This window comes from Eretmochelys imbricata, chromosome 21 (genome assembly GCF_965152235.1).
Source record: "Eretmochelys imbricata isolate rEreImb1 chromosome 21, rEreImb1.hap1, whole genome shotgun sequence".
NCBI classification, from domain to species: domain Eukaryota; kingdom Metazoa; phylum Chordata; order Testudines; family Cheloniidae; genus Eretmochelys; species Eretmochelys imbricata.
In genome coordinates this window covers 3,713,122-3,734,241 of record NC_135592.1, presented here as the reverse complement: position 1 = coordinate 3,734,241, position 21,120 = coordinate 3,713,122, and the positions used below count along the sequence as shown (strand labels likewise).

Here is a 21,120-nt window from a genome sequence, read left to right as displayed (position 1 = left end):
GTCTGTCTGGGTGAACAGAAAGGCCTTTATCTAAAATGCTACAGCTTAGCCCAGCCTCTTCTTCTCCCTCTCCCTGTCAGCGGAGCAGAGTGCAAACAGCTTAGTGGGTGAAAGGTTACTGGGTGGAAAGTCAAGCGGAGCAAAGTTCATCCCTTGAGAGTGTAATTCAAGAAGCAAACTGACACAGCAGTCAGGCAATGTGGCGTATGTACAAAGGACCCATTACAGGCTGGTTTCTAGAGGTGGGGAGAAACAGGGACTTTCGGGGGCACACAAATATGCAGGGTAAGAGCGATCGGGCAGAGCTAACGCCGTTACTTTTGGAAAGCCTTTTGGGTGGAGCACGCTTAGGCTTGGTTGTATGTATATGCAGTAGAATTTGGTGGAGTAATCCATGCAGTAGAATTTGATGGAGGGGAGTGATAGGGCACCAGGAAATAGGATAACAAGAGCAGCAGCAGGGCTGATGTGGGGAATTGGTTTGCACAGGAGGAAATACTTTATAGAGGGGGTAATACAGTTATAGGTGGATATCCCAGCTGAGATGGATGTTAACGTGGTTGACAGAATGTGGCTGAGATACTGTGGTAACATGCATGGTATAAATGCCTTGATTAACAGAGGTGCGAGGACTGATGTAGAAAGGGCATCATGGACAGGCCTGGTGGCAGGGAGGGGACAATGGCTGGCAGGCATTACAGCTGATAGGGAGCAGGCAAAATGAGACTCTTCTATTAGAGAGCTCTCAGCTATGCTTGTAGCTAGTCCATTGCTTCACACTGACTCAATAAACATTCTCGGCTTCAGAGTAACACACAGACCGACTGACAATCCTGGAATCTTTGCATATAGAGCCTCGCTGTGGTAGGTCAATGCTATTGTCTACATTTTACTGGTGAGGAACAAGGCCCAGAGAGACGAAGCGATGGGGTCTGTGGCAGCAAAAGTTCCAGGCTAGTGTCGTAACTGCTGGACCTTCCTTCCTCTCCTCCCTATCCCATAGAGGGATTTGACTTATCCCTAAGTTTGGGGTATAAACAACGCCCAAAACTCAAAGGAAAATCCTTACCCAAATCTGTCATTCGTTGCCTGGGTTTATCAGGAAACACATGAAGCCTAGCATGGTTTTGAATGAAAAACCAGAAATCAGCCCTAGATTTATTCAACACTGGGCCCAGATTTGCTTGAAAGTTTCACAAAGCTGAGGTCAAATTAAGACCTGACACAACTCTGCTGAAGACAATGAACCTCCAGATTAATGGAGCTGTAGCCACTTACACCAGATCTGAATATAGCACGTGGCTTGATTTTAATTTGTAATAAAGTCCAAAACCAGGTGAGTTGCAGGTAGATCTGGGTTCCACTAAGACAAGAGAGCTACGTGGATATTGCAAAAGATGGTTCTGTGAATATTCATTCCTATTTTTAAATGGATTCACTTCAGCTGTGTTTGCATCCTTTGTGTTCACTTTCTGCAAATATCCTAGCACAGGAGTTTACTTGCAGGAATATTTGTAGAAACAGCCAATTTTAAACTAATATTGTAAAACAGCACAGAAAGGTGCATCTACTCAGAGCAGCTGCAGAAGCAGTGAAAGCAGGGACTGCTGCCCTGGAAGGAGGGAGTAAAATGGTGCTCGGCCAGAGACATCCTTGTCCCCAGCACCCCTTGACCGAGAACTGTATCAGAGAGATGCCCCGTGCTCTGGGTAAATGGGGACCCAGCTGTTGCCCTCCTACCCCACACCTTGAAGGGAAAACAGCACAGTGGAACCAGCCAGAGATGCCAGTCCGTCAGAGCAGCTGCCAGAAGCAGCCAAAGCAAGGACCTTCGGAGAAGTTTCTACAGTTTTGACGGAGCTCTCTCTGCCTGATTCCGATTGGCTGTTTTCTCCAACCCTCGCCCTCCATTTCCCTCACAATCTTTTCCCGTTAGTTTTCTCCATACTTGACCCTCTTCTCCCCTGTGCTGTGCTCTTTACCCGCCTCCCCCTGGCATCCCCTCTCCCTTCACTTTTCTTTCCATTTAGACGATCTCCTCCTAGTGAAACCCACCCCGAAAGAGGTTGTGGAACTGGAGACGCCATTTGCCACCATCCCATTGTTTGCTCTACTTGTGTGTTATACCCCTTCCCCCACCCCAGGTCTGTCTGGTCTATGTGGATTAGATGCTCTTTGGAACAGGGACCGTGCTACTCTGTTTTTGTACAGGACAGTCTTGGTTGGTCCGCAGGCACTACCCTAATAAACATAATTAACAAGAGTAAAGCAACCTTAAAATGCATAATCATGAGAGTTCCCTGGTAGTAAGAGTTATGCTCACCCAGTCAGGGAACAGAGAAATACCACGTGTCCAATAAAAGAATTCAGCTTTCAGATTCTGATTACTCATAACGTACTTCTCACCAAGAACCTACAGACCAGGGATATCTGCAAAAATTAGTGAACGATTTCCAATCAAGATTCAATGTGAGAACATTTCTGATGTGATCACAGAGAGTCCGAGGGGAAAGGGAGGGGAAATTCATCAGATAAACTATTCATTGGGAATGATGCACTCAGCTCTGTTAAGACTGTGTCACACAGACTTAGGCACAAGTAGCTCCTAGCAGCTAAAACACAGTGCCCGGTTTTGGGAATCAAATTTTAATTGTTTTTTAAAACACAGCTCCACAGCAAGCTGTGGTAAAAATGTCTGGGTCAGACTGAAACCACTGAAGCTCAGGTCAGGAATCATCTGGAAGCTGTTTCCTAAGCAAAGCTTCTGTTTCCATTTACTGGCAAAGACTCCCCCAGCCCTTCCCTTGGTGCTCCAGTGACCTGAGCTCTTTAAATCCCACCTGTTTTTGCTCAACATGACTGTTACTGTGTGAAAGGTCTGCCTGCTGCAATCCTAGTGGAGGCTGGCATTGGCTGAAAGCAACATCAAGCCACTTTGGCTGAGTGCCCCGTGCCTCCCAGCCAGACTGAACACGTCCGCACTTGGAGACTGAAATAACCATTACATGAAGCAGCAGCCAGGAGTGTTGAAATCTCACTCGCCTTTTTTAAAAAAAACTATTTTTTTGGAAAGCTAAAATTAACTTTGGAAGCGAGACCACATTTCACTGGCTCAGGACAAATTGGGAAACTTTTGCATTGCACAAGAAGAGCATTTTGCCATTATAGAGACTTGGGCTGAAAGCAGAAACTATGTGTCTCAAAGTTCCCCAGGATAGACGGAATTACCAGATACCACAATAGAACTGTTGATTAAAAGGAGGTTTACCGAGAAAAATCCTTCTTTTTCTGTCTACTTCTCTTTCACTGCACTGTCATGGCTTTCAATATAGATTCATTTAGGGTGCATTTTCCCACGCCGTGTGGTCAACTGGATAGGGAACTAGACTGGAAGAAGGAGATAAAGATTCTGTTCCAAGCTCTGCCAGCGACCTGCCGTGTGATCTTGGACAAGTCACTTCACCTTCCTAACTTTCTGTTCTGTCTACTCAGATTGCAAGCTCTTTGTGACAGAAACTGTCTTCTGCTTTGTGCATGTACAGTCTCCAACACCGGAGGCCCCAATCTTAGTTACAACCACTATGTGCTAATGTAATATAACAAGTAGGTTGTAGACTATATAACAGTGCGATCCTGGGCTAAAAAGTGCTTTAGAAATTCAAACCCCTTTATAAACATTAATTAATTTAACCTCCCCAAAAAGCAATTTCAGGTAGGCAAATAATAATATCACATTTAACAGATGAGACCTTAGGCACAAAGTGGTGTTGGGACATAACCAGGCTTGTGGATGCAGGCAAAAGTTGAACTGAGGGTTTGAATCTGAGAAGTTGCACCTCTAAGTTAAAATTGGGCAGGTTCTCAGATTCATAATTACAACTGAATTGGGAGCATACAAATGTAGGCACAAGTTATGCTCACGAAAGGAGACCAAGGGAAAATTTGCCCGACATTAGATGAGAGATTAGATACCTGTAGATAGATTGTATGCACTCAAGTAAGGACATAGAGTTGGGGGGCTGGGTGTCAGAGATTGGGTGTGTGTGGCTGGTTTGCACATGTTATAAGTGAGTATAAGTATTTCCATGCTTTTGTGCTTTGTGAGAGTGTCCAAAGCAGTAACTCCTTCATACAGAGGCAAAACTAAGCTGTTGCAATCCTCGCCCACCTCCACTTTGGTCTCATTCTCCAGTGACCTTGCAAACCAGCTGCTGCTTATCCTCGCGCTGTGGGGTCGGGGTGAGGAGAGGTTATCACTTAGAGAATTGTAAGCTGACGGACCAACCAGAAATATTTTAAATAGCTCCAGCTGCCAATGTAAGACTGGCTTACAGCCCCTAAAAATAGAACCTCCTGGTGCAGTAACCAATATAAACTAGAATTACTGATCTCTCAGCAAAAAGGGAAAACTTCCTCCCCCGCCAGCCCCCTCTGGCCATAGTATGGAGGCCCATGATTCCTCTTGACTTTATGGTCACGTTTTTGACTCCATTTCTAGAGACATCATTGTCAGTTTGGCTGCCAAAATCCAGCTTCCCCTCTTCCCCCATTGAGGCCTTGCATGAGGTCTATTAAAGGAACAGCCGCTCTGAGCTTTATCTGGGGAGAAGCTGAAAGATTGAAGGGATTTTTTTTTAAAACATGTAGGCCTGTCAGGAACAATAGCAGTAGCCAGAATAAGTCATGTCAGGACAAGGGCTGCCAGTAAAGCTGGGTTACATAATATATTAGGTCAATGTACTTTAATTCCCCATTAACAACAAATATATGGATAAATTATGCCAGGCTGGACAGTCTCATTACACCTATAAAGCACCCCATCAAACCACAGATGACCTAAGCTTTTCAACAAAAAGCACTGAAGAAATATTGGCCGATATGCTGTCCGTGTTCCAGCTCCAAGGATTCACATAGGCAGCTGAACGTGAAATTCAACCCAAATTGTTACATTTCACATCATTTCAAGTGAGAACCAGAGGTAAGGCAAGGTGAATAGGGTCGGGTTTAGCAAAACCACAGGTGATTTAGATCCCAGTTTGATTTTATCTAGGCCCCAAAGTCTGAAAAGGGATAGGGGGAGAGGAATGCCTGACCAACCTGATTGCCTTCTATGATGAGATAACTGGCTCTGTGGATATGGGGAAAGCGGTGGATGTGATATATCTTGACTTTAGCGAAGCTTTTGATATGGTCTCCCACAGTATTCTTGTAAGCAAGTTAAAGAGGTATGGGCTGGATGAATGGACTATAAGGTGGATGGAAAGCTGGCTAGATTGTCAGGCTTAATAGGTAGTGATCAACGGCTCACTATCTAGTTGGCAGCCGTTATCAAGGGGGTGCCCCAAGGGTCTGTCCTGGGGCCGGTTTTGTTCAACATCTTCATTAATGATCTGGATGATGGGATGGATTGCACCCTCAGCAAGTTCACAGATGACACTAAGCTGGGGGGAGAGGTAGATATGCTGGAGGGTAGGGATAGGGTCCAGAGTGACCGAGACAAATTGGAGGATTGGGCCAAAAGAAATCTGATGAGGTTCAACAAGGACAAGTGCAGAGTCCTGCACTTAGGATGGAAGAATCCCAGGCACCGCTACAGGCTGGGGACCAACTGGCTAAGCAGCAGTTCTGCAGAAAAGACCTGGGCATTACAGAGGACAAGAAGCTGCATATGAGTCAGCAGTGTGCCCTTGTTGCCAAGAAGGCTAACGACATATTGGGCTGTGTTAGTAGGAGCACTGGCAGCAGATCGAGGGAAGTGATTATTTCCCTCTATTCAGCACTGGTGAGGCCACACCTGGAGTATTGTGTCCAGTTTTGGGCCCCCCACTACAGAAAGGTGTGGACAAATTGCAGAGAGTACAACAGAGGGCAATGAAAATGATTAGGGGGCTGGAGCACATGACTTATGAGGAGAGGCTGAGGGAACTGGGCTTATTTAATCTGCAGAAGAGAAGAGTGAGTGGGGATTTGATAGCAGCCTTCAGCTACCTGAAGGGGGTTCCAAAGAGGATGGAGAACACAGATGACAGAACAAGGAGCAATGGTCTCAAGTTGCAGTGGGGGAGGTCTAGGTTGGATATTAGGAAAAACTATTTTACTAGAAGGGTGGTGAAGCACTGGAATGGGTTACCTAGGGAGGTGGTGGAATCTCCATCCTTCGAGGTTTTTAAGGCCCAACTTGACAAAACCCTGACTGGGATGATTTAGTTGGGGTTGGTCCTGCTTTGAGCAGGGAGTTGGACTAGATGACCTCCTGAGGTCTCTGCCAACCCTAATCTTCTATGATTCTATGAATCTATAAAGGATTTCAGCTTTGCCCTATCTCTAAATAGGCAAAGTGACATCAAAATCCAGGGCGAATCAGATCTGGGACCTGTTTTATCCAAACCCCAAAGTTTGGAACAACTGGATACCAGGCTGTGCTTTTGGTCAGTCCCTTGCAAAAAGACCAACCTGCCCCATGATTCCATCTGAAGCCATAATTCTGCCCAGGCTTGTTACAAATTAGGCTTACATTTGCCGAGGTTTTGGCAAGCTTTCCAGCAAACCTGACAAACTCTGGGCTCTGTAATGACACCCGAAACCAAGCAACACTCACTCTCACTCCTTATGGAGTTTCCCTAGTAACCTGAACAAGAGAAAAGAGTTTTGTTATTCCATACGGAGCTACTGAGTTGAGCTAAGTCATTTGTCTTCTGAGGCTGGTACTGGCTAAAAATCATTGCTGTCTGGTAACCTGAGTCAAATCCATTAGGTAGCTTGTGATTGATTCTTTGTTGGCAAGGTGGGACTGGTAAGTTAACTTTTATTAGACCAACTTCTGTTGGCGAGAGAGACCAGCTTTCGAACTTACACAGAGCTCTTCTTCTTTGTTGGCAACCAAAGCAGAGGCCAGGGACGGAATGGGCCATAGACACTAAACTCCTCTCTGATGCCTAGTCTTTCCCCATCAGTGTCACAACTGAGGCATGCTTTCTGGGATAGTGCAGGAAACTTGCACTACTGCTTCTTGTGCTCCACGTAGTTTGTGGATAAGCTGATTCCACTGCTGGACAATAATTCAGACCAAGGTACCACTTAAATCAAGGAATCTGCTTTGCTTGTTCCCAGTGGAACCACCCTTGCCTCAGTGTTGTCTAAAGGTATTTCACTGTGTCTTTCCCCAAATAAATATGCCAATAAGACCGTGGCTCCCGCTGCTGTGACAAGAGTGTTAGGCTGCTCTGAGCCGATTTCATTTGGGATCTGATTCATTGTCATAGTGAGGGTTTGGCAGTTTAACCAGATGTCACTCGAGGACAAGAGCACAATCATTTCAGGAAATGGGTTATACATTCCTCCTGGGAGCTTAATCATCTCTATATATTTTAGCATGACTTCCTTCCTGCTTTCTCACAGTAAACACACAGCTCCACAGTGGAGGTTTATCATAACCATTTCTAATCAAGAAACATGTCTAATGGCAAACACCCATGCGGTATCTGGGGACAGCATGAAGCCTGTTCGCAGCAAGAACAGACATGTGATGCATACATTTCTAATCACCTCATGCCAGACCTGATACCCTTCTTCCTAGGGAATAACACTTTACCCCAGGAATGATTCCTTCCATTGGTTTCAAGGATGAAAGCGGGGTGGAGTAAATAAATGAAAATCAAGTAAGAACACCCATGAGGTTTCCCTTCAAACAGGTATCAAAACTAACCAAGGGAATCATTTCCATTTAAAAGGGAAGCACATTTAAAACAGGCAGAAGGAGATATCTGTTTGTGAAACCTTAACCTGTGAAACTGGAACTTAACTGGATGCTAACAAGGCAAAAGTGTGAATAAATCAGGATGAGATTAGCTCCTACAGTTACACTATGATAAACAGAGGCTCACATCTTTGGTTATAAAGAGTAGCTAGATATAATTGAAAATGAATGTGCAAAACACTAAAGTGGCAGGATATATTCGCCCCACGATCTGGGTGTGTAACACTCACATACTTTCCAATAAGTTTCAATAATGAAGGGAGAGGCCACTGTCTATCCACCTTAGGTATTTACATGGGCCCATCACTAGTATCTGAGCAATACCTCTGTGAGGTAGGCCAGGGCTGGGAAGTAAGACAGAGAGGCTAAGTGATGTGCCTAAGGTCTCACAGAAATCTGTGGTACAGCAGGGACCTGAACTCAGGTCCTAGGCTCGTGCTCTAACCACCAGGACCATGTTACCTCTCCAACAAGGCCCCTAGTAAGATGCTCATTTCTCATCTCTTATTGCAATAAATTTTCATTTCTACCATAATCAGTAAATGCCCCTGATTCTCCTGCCTCACTGCCCTGGGGTGACTGTTGGCAATCCTTGACTAAACAATGCCAAAGGCCTGCTAATGAACTTCTGGCCCCTTTCCTGCTCTCTGTTGGAGGTCAGCAGGTAGACATTGCATGACTGGAATCAAAGGTAAAATACCCTGCAAACTGCCAGGGGCACCTGCTGGACAGGTATCTCATAGGTATAAGAAGTGCCTGGGCCTAGTTGGGCAACACTCAGTTCATCAGCCTTTCTGAAAAGCAAACATGTGGGCCCCTGTTTTGCTTGCTTAGAGTCAGTTCAGTCCCCTCAGCAAGACATGATTTAAAATCTGCTAGCACAACAATCTGGAGGAACCATACGGTGCTGTTTATCCGCACACGCCGAAGTATCTTGTTAGGGTGTTAAGCTGATGTATGGTACTCTGCTGTAATTAGTTCATAAAGCAGGGTACTGTGCTGTCTAGAAGCATATGTAATGGTTAGCTTTTCTGCAGCTCAGCACAGCTAAGGTGAGCATAAACAGAGAACAGGGAAAACCAATAGGAATGCGTTTTCCCATTGCGTGACCCATACAGGTTGAGATGTATCCTTTGTAGGACAGAAGCAAACACAGTGTGAATCAGTGGAAGAATAAGAAAAGGTTAGCCACTGCAATTCCCATAGCAATGTTTTCTGGCAAACCAATCCCACAATGCTAGGTTTTTACCCTCAGAAGGACAGAAATAAGAATGCAGTGATGGCTATAGACACCTTCTATGTCCAAGGCATTACAAAGCAATGCCTTAGAAATAACTTTTCCCCAGAGAAGAGCTGAGTTTAATCCTGCTTGGGTCACAAATGAAAAGGAGCTTGGTGACTCCTGGGACTGGGAAAGGGATGCTGAGTCTTTCCCCATGAGGTTGCTCGTTCTAATTTGTCCAAGGGTTATAGTACCGTCGGATGGCTGTTTGGTGGCCTCTGGGAAGTGAGCTGTTGGGGTGAGACAGAGGAGTGTACTTTCTACACCCCATTCAGTCCTTGGCTAATTGGGGTTCCTGTGATACAGAAACTGTACTGAGATCTACACTCAGTTCAGATATGCAAGCCTGCATACTTGAGCAGTCATCAGATGGTAACAACAAGATGACCAGCATGGGGATCAGTGGTATATTCCCTTTTACTGATATTTTTCTGTCTATTTGGCAGTAGGCAAACTGTTCCAGTGCCTAGATACTAACATGATAGGTGCTATGAATAAACCAAAGACTGGTGGACGAGGTGCAGCAGCATCTCACCAGATTGCCAATGTAGAGCTCTCATTTGTCATTCAAGGATTCTCCCCTGTATTACAGTCCCCTCACCCTGCATTTTGGGGATTAGGTGTATCTCATCACAGATATCACTTCACACCTCCTCACCTGCCATGCCCACATTACACAGTCCTGTTATCACTCCGTATCTCAGGATGATAAAGATGCCTTCTCACTCTTCGTGGCCGTTATGTACTGACTGTCCAGTGAGATAATGAAAGAACTATCCTTGACCTTATGCAAACAAGGTTTTAATATTCAAGGTCTTTCATACGATAAACCTCTTGAGAAAGTTAGGGTGGCAGGGTCACCTGTAATCCTCACAGATTAGCTGCCTTGCTGTGGAAAGCTGAGACCCCGCACAGCGCCTCACGAACGTGGAAGCGTAATTTGTTTTGATCAGACTTTGGGTGCATTTCAAAAGGCTTTTGCAATGATGGGCAAGGCACTTGGGGTGCTGCAGTAACCAGCTAATACAGAGCGAGCAGCAAACTCAGAGCTATGGCTAAACCCAGGCTATGCTTTGGGGCCTAGCGTACTCTGTCGCCATTCAGGAAAGTCCCAACGATTTCAAGCAGAGCACCGCGAGCCCAGTGCCCCACCAGCTCTGCCTCTGCTTTCATATCAAAGGATGCAGCAAGGTGCCCGCCGCACTGCCCCAGGCTCCCAAGAATGGGTGATCTCATGATTAAGGGGGAGATTTTCAAAGACAAAAAAGAAACTAGCTAGGCACCTAACTCCCATTCAAAATCACTGGGAATTAGGTACCTACCTGCTATTTGTGTATAACTCTGAAAGGTCTGAGTTCAACGTCTGCCTCTGCCATTGACTCACCATGTGACTACAGGCCTGAGACTCGTCACAATCTCTCTGTGTCTCAGGTACTACTTCCTTTGTGTGATGCTTTGCCCATCCTGTTTATTTAGACGGCAAGCTCTTAGGGGCAAGGACTGTCTCTCACTATGGGGCCCTGATTTGACTGAGGCCTCTTGCTGCCACCAAATACAAATAACAAATATAAATAAAGGCTATTTGGAGGGGGGGGAATTGAGATTTTGGACTTAATATGGTATGTAGGTTCTGTGACCAGAAAGGGAGAGAACTGAAGACACAGGGAACGTAGGGCAAATATATCATCAACATATGCTGTTGCGCCAAGCTAGCCATTTTTGCTCAGCCAATTTTCATAGGAATACATGACTCTGGGAAAGGATCTAAAGCCTTGTAACAGGGTATGTGGACTCAGGAGCTAACTGAGCCCCCCGTCACTCAAATCCCCCCCAGATTACATGAACTGACTACCAACTGAACAACAGGCAAACATACGTACAGAACCCACCAGCCCTCCTCCCCTCCCCGCCCACACATGTAGTAAGAATGCAGTAAAATACAGTGGTGGGGAAGGAGACCTGGCTTTGTTGTGATGAGTTGCCAAGGCTGGAAAGACCCCTCAGGGGACCACCCCGTGACAACGCAGAGTCAATCTGTGGAACCTCTTGCCAGAGGATGTTGTGAAGGCCAAAACTATAACGGGGTTCAAAAAAGAACGAGATAAGTTCATGGAGGATAGGTCCATCAGTGGCTATTAGCCAGGATGGACAGCGATGGTGTCCCTAGCCTCTGTTTGCCAGAAGCTGGCAATGGGCAACAGGGGATGGATCACTTGGTGATCACTGTGCTATTCATTCCCTCCAGGGCACCTGGCACTGGCCACTATCAGAAGACAGGATAGTGGGCTAGATGGACTTGGGTCTGAGCCAGTGTCGATGTTCTTATGTTCTTAAGCCTGTTGAGGTCAATGGGACTATTCATGTGCTTAGCCACATGGCTGGATGAGAGCCCTTGTCAACAGGGGTGAAATCTGGGCCCTATTGAAAATCGATGGCAAAACTACCATGGATTTCAAGAGGGCCACAATTTCCACCAGGTGTTTGAATCAGAACTGGCTCTGTGCACACAGGCTAAGGAGTGAATGCACCATGGAGACTGCCCTCCCTGCATCACTCACAGAAGTGGTGTCCCAGGTGAGGAGCAGGCATCTAAGTGAGGCTGGGAGAGGGGGAGGGTGTTAGAGAGAGACTTCTTATCTCCGCTAGGATTTTACTTTGGTTTAGCAAACATACAGTAAGAACACACCTTTTTTCCTAGTGAAGACAAGGCAACTGGTAGTTTGGACACGTTGGCAGCTCAAGGCAAACCCTCAGCTCCCCCTTAGTCTTTACCACGATTTGCTGACGCAAGTTAAAATACGATCTGCTGTCTTCACCAGGAGTTTACCTCATGTTAGTTACCACATGTTAGCTAACACGAGTCGAGGACACACCCTTTCCCCCCTGTGAAATACTGTGCTGGATATTTAAATAAATAAACGATATAGGGACCTAATCCAAATCCCAAGCAAGTCAATAGGATTCTTCCCATGGACATCAATGGCTACTGCATCACACCCTGGTCTCCTTTCACCAACACCAACCTTCCCTTAACAATGATTTGTTTGAATTCATTCTCTTTCGCTTTTCCTTCCTCTGTTGACTAAACTCTCCCAAATTCTAAGTATTTTTCCAATGAACTCTGTGTTTTGTCAGATTTCCCTCCTGTCTCACTTTTCTAAAAGCTATTGACCCTTCTTTGCTATATATGGCATCATCCCTACTGGATTTTGCTCTATGCCTGAGTTTCAGGCCCTGCCTAGCAGCCAGTGGGTATGAAGTATAAAGGTTAGAGGGAATCACACTCAGAGCACTGGAAGCAGACCGTGGACCAGGGGGTTGGGGTAACGCCAGCATCAAGAGATCAACTGGGATTGCAAAAGAGCGCACTTTGGGACAATTCAAACTGGCATCAAAATCAGACAGTACACACTGGCCAGAAGGCAGGCTCAGGAGAGACAGAATGAGAGTAACCCCTCATTACATGACCACTGCTGAGGTTGCAAAATGGACTCTAAATCTGCAGCTATTTGGCACGGAACAAGTCACGTAGCACAGTCTAAAGAGCGTGCAAGGGAATAAAATGGGAATAAATAAAACAAGCTTTTGTACTCGGGGGGAATTCACTGCATAGATTCATCTTATCTCAGGATACTCTGACTGTAGAGGCATTTCAAGAGGGGAAAGATTAGGGAATAAGGAGTGAATGGAGAATGGTCCTTCTAGCAAAAGCTGAATAATTCATAACACTCATTGGTCACTACAGTTAAGAAAAAGGAGCAGGAGTGTATTTTAGGTGACAATGAGCCTATCCATTCAGTAAGGGAAAGGATCAAGCATGTGCAGATGCCAGGAAAACAGAATCACAGACACAAAACAGATAGACTCTCCTCTAAACTGTACCTCCACCTCAGTTGTCCCAAACCAAGGGCTTGATTTTACATGGTGCTGGGTGCGTCCTGGCCATCGCTACATTTCCACAGGAGCTAAGGCCACTCAGGGCTTCACGGAATAGGGCCCTAGGGCTGGCTCAGTTTGAACTGCAGTTACAGACAGCAGAGAACTGTACTGTTCAGATTATTGTTATTGTACCATGGGTCTGATTCTGCTGTCTTTTAAACCAGGTGGGATGAGGGAACATAGGGATTGAAATAATAGATTCATAAATGGCCACAAGGGTCATCTAGTCGGAAAAGAATCTCACCCAATAATCTTTGCATCAAGCCCATATCTTCTGTTTGAACTACAGCATATCTTTCAGAAAGACTTAAAAATTGCAGGCAATGGAAAATGTACCACATCCCTAGATAAGTCAATGTTGTTATACTGGTTTAAGTGAGAGATTAAGCCCATTATATCTACCATATGCAGATCACCAACTTGGGCCCAATTAGCTTAGCTTTCGGAGGATCCTTATTCCCTAGTAGAAAGGACAGGCTTCTCTTGAGCTAAAAGAACACACTGTGTATTCAGGGGGAGGTTTCAAAGGCACAAGGGCAGTTAGATGCCACTGACAGCCAATGAGAGTTGGCCCCTTAACTCCCATTTCTGCTTTTGAACATTTCCCCCTCATTTATTAAAACCAGGGGATTAAATCTCATGACAATAAAGTTTGCAATCTTTGCAAAGCCTTGAATTCCCAAGGCCTCACCCATCTCTTCTGTTTACTTTAAGTCAGTGGTCTCGGTTACATGAGGAGAGGCACCATGAGCTCATGCTGTCTCTTCCACAGTAACATCATTGTCCGAGATAGAGTTCAGGCAGAAATGCCCACAGCTAACTGTTGCCCCATTCCTCCCCAAAGAAAACGTCCCTTTTACAAGAGCATCTTGTTGAGACCGTCTGCCCAGCTATCTGGCCCTAAGAGCCTCCACCGAGGATGAGCCTCAGACACCAACCTGAATCTGTCAAATGGTAGTTGGGTTTGGTCAGATGAGCATCCATAGCTTAGATGCTCATTCTGGACTTCCCGGGTCGGTCAGATCTCTCATAAGATTTTAGATACTTCCTGTTCCCTCTGGGCCCCCAAATGCCACGAGAAGAGCACAAGGGTAGGAAGCTTGTATGGGGCTTCACCCTAATATTGTGGAATCAGACTGCAGTCAACAATGGCACAGCTGAGAACATGACATTTATAGTTAATAACCTGGACTGGTGTGAGGTACACAATGCATCCACTGTGTATTAATGGGAATTGGGAAAAATAAACCCTGTAAGACAAAACCAGAAAAAAATGCACTATTTGTATTGTCCGAGAGTCAAGGTGACAGACAGTAGGGTTTTTTAAGTAAAGAAGTCTGCTTCATTCACAGCAGCAAAGCAATTCGGTGTAAAGGTATCGGGACACACACAAAAACCCATCAGTCCCGCAAAAAGATCTGTTTAAAGCTTTAGATACTGCACCAGGTACAAGTGTTCAGGTCAGAGATTAGGCTAGATTATAGACAAGAGGAGTTCAGATCCAGGCTCTATTATGTCCAAACTATGGAAAGTAGTTGGATAATTTCAAACACCCACAGAAGTGTGTAGATCTTTGCACACACAAACATGGTTGCTAACCAGTAACACCCATGCATTTCCTGTCATTTTCCAGAAATTAATGCCAGTATAAATCTGACTCAGTGGAGCTGTAAAAGTAGTGTGCAAAATACTGGCCAATAAAGGTCCATCATTACCTCTTAAGCATCCCTCCTTTATGAGCCACACCTTCTTTCACAGACCTCAATTTCCACACCTCAGCTAAACCTGCTCCTATCTGCGCTTCCATAGATGGCAGTTATTGAGATTAGAAATCACTACAAGGATCTAGGAAATGGCTGTGCTAAGGAAATTAACCCCACAAAGAAACCAGCAACTCACTTGGTTTGGGAGATTGTTAAAAAACCCAAACTTAGTCTAGGTTAGTGAAATTCTTTGGTCCATCATGGCTGAGCTGAATTCAGCTGAGCCGAATTCAGCTGAGCCGAGGGAGATATCTTTGAGGTGACCTAGGATAGAGAGCTGACAATCTTTGAGTAAGTCTGAGCTGATTCAGTGCCATGTAAAACCCCAAGGAAACTCAGTGGTTTGAAACTCAGTGGGTTTTCTGTAGGACAGTTGCTGCTTAGGACAATTTCTACTTTGAATTTCACTTTGAGCTTTTGGGTTCTAACAAATCCAGAAGTTCAAATATACCTTATATGAATCAAACCCGCTGTACCGGGCCTTGCCTACACATACAAGTTGTACCGTTGTAACTATACTGCGCAGCCAACACAACCCAACGCCCCTATTTTGGACACAGTTATACCCATATAAAAGTGCTTATCCTGGTCTAGTTCCCATACAGGAAGGGAAGTAAGATATACACGTATAAGACACCCTTTCACCAGGATCCATCCTAGGGGGTGTACAGAACATATCAGTAAAAACATCACACTCCAAACTGAAATGGTTATACCAGTACGAAGACTGTGTGTAGACCAGACTTAAATGGTTGAAAGGGCTGACTCAGCTCTGGCTTTTAGTGGGGAAATGTCACATTCTGTGCTGTCAGCTAGAGTTAGCAGCTAGAGTTGTTTTGGGGGTTTATTATCCCAGCATTTGTCCAGATGGCTGGGGAACTGGCCTCGCTGTACCATTTTTAAAGTGCCCATGAAATAAAATACTGTTTAGTTCAGGATGCCTCTTAGTGCTAGCTGGACTGTGCTTCACCCTGTTATGAAAGGCCCTCTTTCCCGGCAGCTGTCGCTGCTCAGAACTTTCCAAGGGCAATCACCTCAAGGCAGGATTAGAACAGTGGCCTTGGACTTGGGAGACCTGTGCTCAGCTCTCAGCTCTGTCAGACTCCCTGTGTGACTTTGGGCAACCCATAGTCTCTCTGTGCCTCTGATCCCCAGCTTCTAAAACAGGGATATTAGCACTGCCCTGCCTGGAAGGATAAATACATTAAAGAATCTGAGATGCTCGGGCAGCATTTAAGTAGCACCTAAGCTAGACAGAATGCAGCAATGCTCAGAGGGGGGAAAACAGGAGTATAGTTAGCTTCCCTAGGGGATATCTGTGAATGCAGAGATATCTGAATTGAACGTACTTCCTCATACGATGTGCAGTAGGTCTCAGGCTTCACAAGGCCACATGTCGACGAGGCTTTCAAGTGATGGATTCTTCCTACCAGCAGGTCTCCCGCAGGTGGGTAGCAGGCACCATAGGAACAGGAGCCCTGTGCATCCAGGAGTCGTGGCAAAGCTAAAACAACACAAGAACAAGCCTTTAATAATGTTATATGCTATGCCATAAAATCACCATTGCTGGCGGCAGTAACTGGCCTGGCTAAGTGGCATCCTCCGAGGTAAGGGAGAGGAATGAATGGATGAACTACATGAGCCCAAGCTGAGTGTAAAGGCAAGATGAAAACACTCAGCCCAAGTGGTGAAAACTCTGAGTTGTACATAAGGAAAATGGGTTTTAAATAATTGGTCCTTAGTAACAATCCCTCCTTAGAGCTCTCCTTTGCCAAGATGTCTCCAAAAAACTTGACATCGGTTCGGCTGCTGGTGTGCCGAGACCCCTGCCTGTCATGCTGACCAATGGAGTCTCATCGTTTCCTTGTGCTCTAGCTGTTATCGCTAACTCTTTGGGACAGGTCTGTCTTTTCGTTCTGTGTTTGTACAGCACCTTGCACCGTGAGATTCTTGGCCCATGACCAGAGCTCCTAGGTGCTAAGGCAATGCAAGTAATAACAGAAAATACATAGTTCATAACCTAACAGCATCTCATGACTCTCAGAGGCAAGTACACTAAAGTTCTAGCCGCTCGTGAAAGACTAAAATCATTTCTCACAGAAGACCCCATGGATCACCCTCTGTACTAATTACCTTTGCAGGAAATGCAGGTAGCATTTACAACCCACTTGACTGTACAACAGTTTTTATAGAAGCTAAGGGTAACGTGGCTCATCCCCCATCCAAATTTCCTGGCCACTTTCACTAAAGCACAGCAAAACCACTACTACACAAGGGCAGATATTAACTGAGGTCTCCTCAAGGCCCCTTTAGAGGCACAGATAGGATGGTAAAGCTTACCCAGGAGAAAGAAACATGTCCATACAATGGGCCGGGGGGGAGATTCCATACTTCTGAGGACTCACCTGAGACAGAATTTGCAGCATGAATGAAACGGTACAGAAAACGACACACTAAAGCACAAATCACCATCTTTTTATCTCCCTCCCTTCCCGTTTTATGATAAGATAACTTCCTTCACTTCAACAGAGTTCAACAAGCGCAAGTGAGAGAGGAGAATCAGCTCTCTGGATTGTCTAGAGTGTATATTTAACATTTAAAACAAATGGACAAGCCCCCACTTTTGTTTTTAACCTTTTAGTATCAATACCTGTTCATGAACAACAGGTGAAAAGCTCTTTAATGAAGTAACTGGCTGTATGTTTGCATCTTTATTTTATTCTCTAAAGTGACCAATAGGTATAAACAGAACAATTTACTCTGCTAGGATTCTGCTTTCATGTCTAACAGCCTGCTTTTTCAGAGGTGCCAAGAACCCGCTGTCTGATGGACTTTAATGCGAGTTGTTTGTGCACAGCACCTCTGAAAATCAGGTCCCAAATACACAGCAAGTAGACACATTTTAACCAATGAATATACTTGAGCAAGGACACTTCTTCACCTGCCTACAATGTAGTTATGTTTGAAGTCCCACCCTTTGTCCCTTCCTTTTCAGGCTTTATTCCAGCTCAGAACTTACCCTCGTTGCTGGAGGTTCAAAGTCTTCTACAGGTTTTGCAACGTTTAAAAAGTGCAGCAAAGTACATGCACTATACAAACACTTTCCATTTGTGTAACTTAATCACATAAATGTTCTCAGTGCCTGCAGGAAATGCCTGCCAGCCCTCCGATCTCGACAAGAAATCCCCTCCCTGTGCTGCCATTTTCCCTGTGTAACACACAGCACTGGTAGGGCTCACTGTGCAGTGCTGTACATACCTGGCTCAGGGGCTAGACTTTTCTTTCCTCTTCCCCCGTTATTGAGCAGCTGATATGAATTCTCACCTGAGTCCTCATGGGCTGTCTCCTTTCACTCTCTGCTTTTAAATGCAGCCTCACCTGAGGAAGGAAGTTCCTGTCGGGTGGGTGCAGCAATGATAAAGGGAGGTGATTCAGGAATCCTCAGACGTACACACCCATTTACTGTGTAACTCATTACACACTCCCTAGACAGCATGCACAGCCTGAGACAGAAGTCCTTCTGTACTGTAATGCATGTGAAAAGCCCTACACTTAGCCAGCAAGTGGACTCAGATCTATGAATATACACTTCAGCTTTAGGAACATCTGAGGACAGTGACACAGTTTCACAACTAATGTTCATGTAGATAATTATAATCCAGAATGATTCTGAGCAGCTCGGATGTTTACCTGGAGGGCACATATCCTGACAAGAGTTTGGGGTTATCATTGTCAGCCCCATTTTACAGATGAGGATTTGAGGCACAGAGTAATTAAGGGCCATGTTTTCAAAGTAGCTCAGTTCCCATTTAGCCACCTAAATAAGCGGCCAGATTTCCAAAGGAGCTCAGCATCTAACACGCCAGGATTAGAACCCAGATCTCCCAAAGCCCAGTCTAGTCCCTCAACCACATCCTTCCCTGTTTTGGATCCAATTCTGATCTCATTTACACCAGATTTAGATGAGCAGAGTCACTCCTGATTTACACTGATACCAGTATCACAGCCTTTGCTTTTCAAATTGCTGTTGAAGGGTGTGGGATAGCACCGAAGGCCTCATTTAGTTCTGAGCTGCTCTGATAACACTGCCCAGTGTTGCACAAATACTAATTCAATCAGAGTTGAATTGAGACTCACCAACTCATTGCACACAAGAAGCCACCCTGCTGCTTGGAGAGTAGCCGCTTTCAGGCACTGCCTCTGCATGCTGCATTTGAACAGATGCAGAGAGGCAGAAAGCTGTGTGTTGGTTTGCCAATCCCCCAGAGCCATGTCATTCTCTCTTCTGACACCCTCCTTTTAGGGTGAGAGCCAAGCCCCATGAATATTGATGGAACTCAGATGAGGCCCTTAACCTCACTGAAACAACCACCCCAATAAACACCTGGTCTCCAGCTGCTAAAGCTGTTGCACCAGAACACTAGCTGTTAAAAAATTATTTTGACTCTTAGATCCAGATCCTCAGCTGGTGTATGCTGGCGTCGCTCCATTGGCTTCGCTGCGGCTATACCGGTTTGCTCGGGCTGAGGATCTTGCCCTTAATGTAGAGAGAACAATGAAGGAGAATCTGTCCCCTAAGGCTACAACATCTGAAACCTTAGCTCAGAGATTTAGGTGTGCCAAGTATGCTGTGTGGGCAGGCAGCAGCCCTGGGCGTGCCTGCATTGGACGGGCTGTTCAGAGGCCGATTAACAATGGTGTAATGCCACATTTTCCACTCTGGAATCTTCATCCAGCAAAGCCTCACCCCGCAGCCAGCAGTTCACAGCATGTCAAAACCAAGTGACTAAACATTCCTCCCAGGTGTAAACTCAGCATCTGAACACTGGCAGCTTTGTGGAACACTGCCTGTGGAGCGGCCTTGCCTAGCCGTGGGACCAACCCCTAAACTCCAGATCCAAACCCTCCCAAGCAAATCCACCCATGGTAATAACAACACTTTGCACCCATATAACACCTTTCAGCAGGCCCCAGATGATAACAGGGGCCTGACAACGCAAAGAACCAACTGTGTCCCTGTGTCTCCTGGTGATAAATGCCCCCACAACCAAGCTGAGACAGGACTTCAGAGCATCGGTACCTAAATAAAAGCAGTACCGTGTGCGTCAGGGCCAACACTGACTAATGGACCGAAAGGAGGCTTAGAAATCAGAGACTGGTCCAAACTGTAGAGCTGAACACTGCAAACCTTGGGGAAGACTGCATCCGATCTGACTCCAAATCTGTCACTGCCCCAGACAACCACTGCATATGATAGAACCAGTCTGGCTGCCCGTGCCTGTGACAAAATGCAATGCCCCTCATTCTGAATGCCTAGCCCATATATCAAAAGGTGGTCTTGTGGTCAAGGCACTGTACTTGAGACAGGTGGGTTCAACTCCTACCTCTGCCACACACTGCCCGCGTGACCTGTGACAAGTCACTGAATCTTCTTTTGCCTCAGTTTTCCATCCATGGAATGGGGATAATAGTCTATCACAGGGAGGTTCTGAAAATAAATTCATTAACATTTGAGATGCCAGGGAACCACATGTGTCTGAGCACCACTGATGTGAAGTACTTTGGGCCTGTTCTGATCTGTTTTGGTGGGAGCTGGATCCGGGCCTTAATCTCCCACGTAAATTGTGACAGAAGTTATTATTATTATTTGTGTTATCATAGCACCCGAATCCCATTGTGCTAAGCACTGTACAAACACAGAACAAAAAGACAGTCCCTGCCCCAAGGAGCTTGCAATCTAAGTCTTGAACTCATTTTCCTAGGGGTTTCCTCTAACGGCCCCTTCCAAAGCCAGCTTGGTTACCTCGGTGGCAACTCACTAGACAGCTTGGACAGCACTGCTCAAAAAGCGTCCAGGTGTCCTGTGTGCTCTCCCCATTACATCTGGGGATCCTGAGCATTAGATGCCACATACCAGGGTGATTCACAACCTGATAAGAGGATGCGAAATCCCAGCCTACCATAAAAGGCAATGTCGCAATTCTGTGGCACAGACAGGGTGGAGCAGAGAAACGTAGACAGACCCAAAAGCAGCTCAAAGTCTACCCAAAAAATGTTTTATTCCACTCTCCACCTTCCGCCCCTGGAGAACACAGACAGGAAGTAAACAATCACCTGGTTAGTCAGGCTCTACAGGCTGAAGCAGGAGCAAAAGTGAGGAATAGCCTGATTTCAGGAAGGTAGAACATCATCTGCCAGTGTAACAGAACTAGGGTTTCAGGTGTAGGATGGTCCAGGGATGAGAGATCCAACCTGGGAGTCAGGAGAATGGAGTTCAACTCCCCGCTCTACCGCAGACGTGTGCAATGTGGAAGAAGTCACTTACTCGCTGTGCCCTCATCTGTAAAAGGGGAATAACAGGCCTGCCTGTTAAATACTAG

The 21,120-nt window shown here is 45.7% G+C and overlaps 1 protein-coding gene across 1 annotated transcript in view; it reads right to left on the bottom strand.

Moving 5' to 3' along the window:
* The window catches only part of LAMB3 (laminin subunit beta 3), a 44,771-nt gene extending 27,642 nt beyond the window's left edge, over window positions 1-17,129 (bottom strand). Inside the window, exons 1-2 of the mRNA XM_077839303.1 lie at window positions 17,081-17,129; window positions 16,090-16,244 (exon numbers count right to left, since the gene is read on the bottom strand). Of these exons, the coding sequence (XP_077695429.1) occupies window positions 16,090-16,244; window positions 17,081-17,129 (204 nt within the window). The remainder of the gene's footprint in view (window positions 1-16,089; window positions 16,245-17,080) is intronic.
* Between the last annotated feature and the right edge of the window lie 3,991 nt (window positions 17,130-21,120).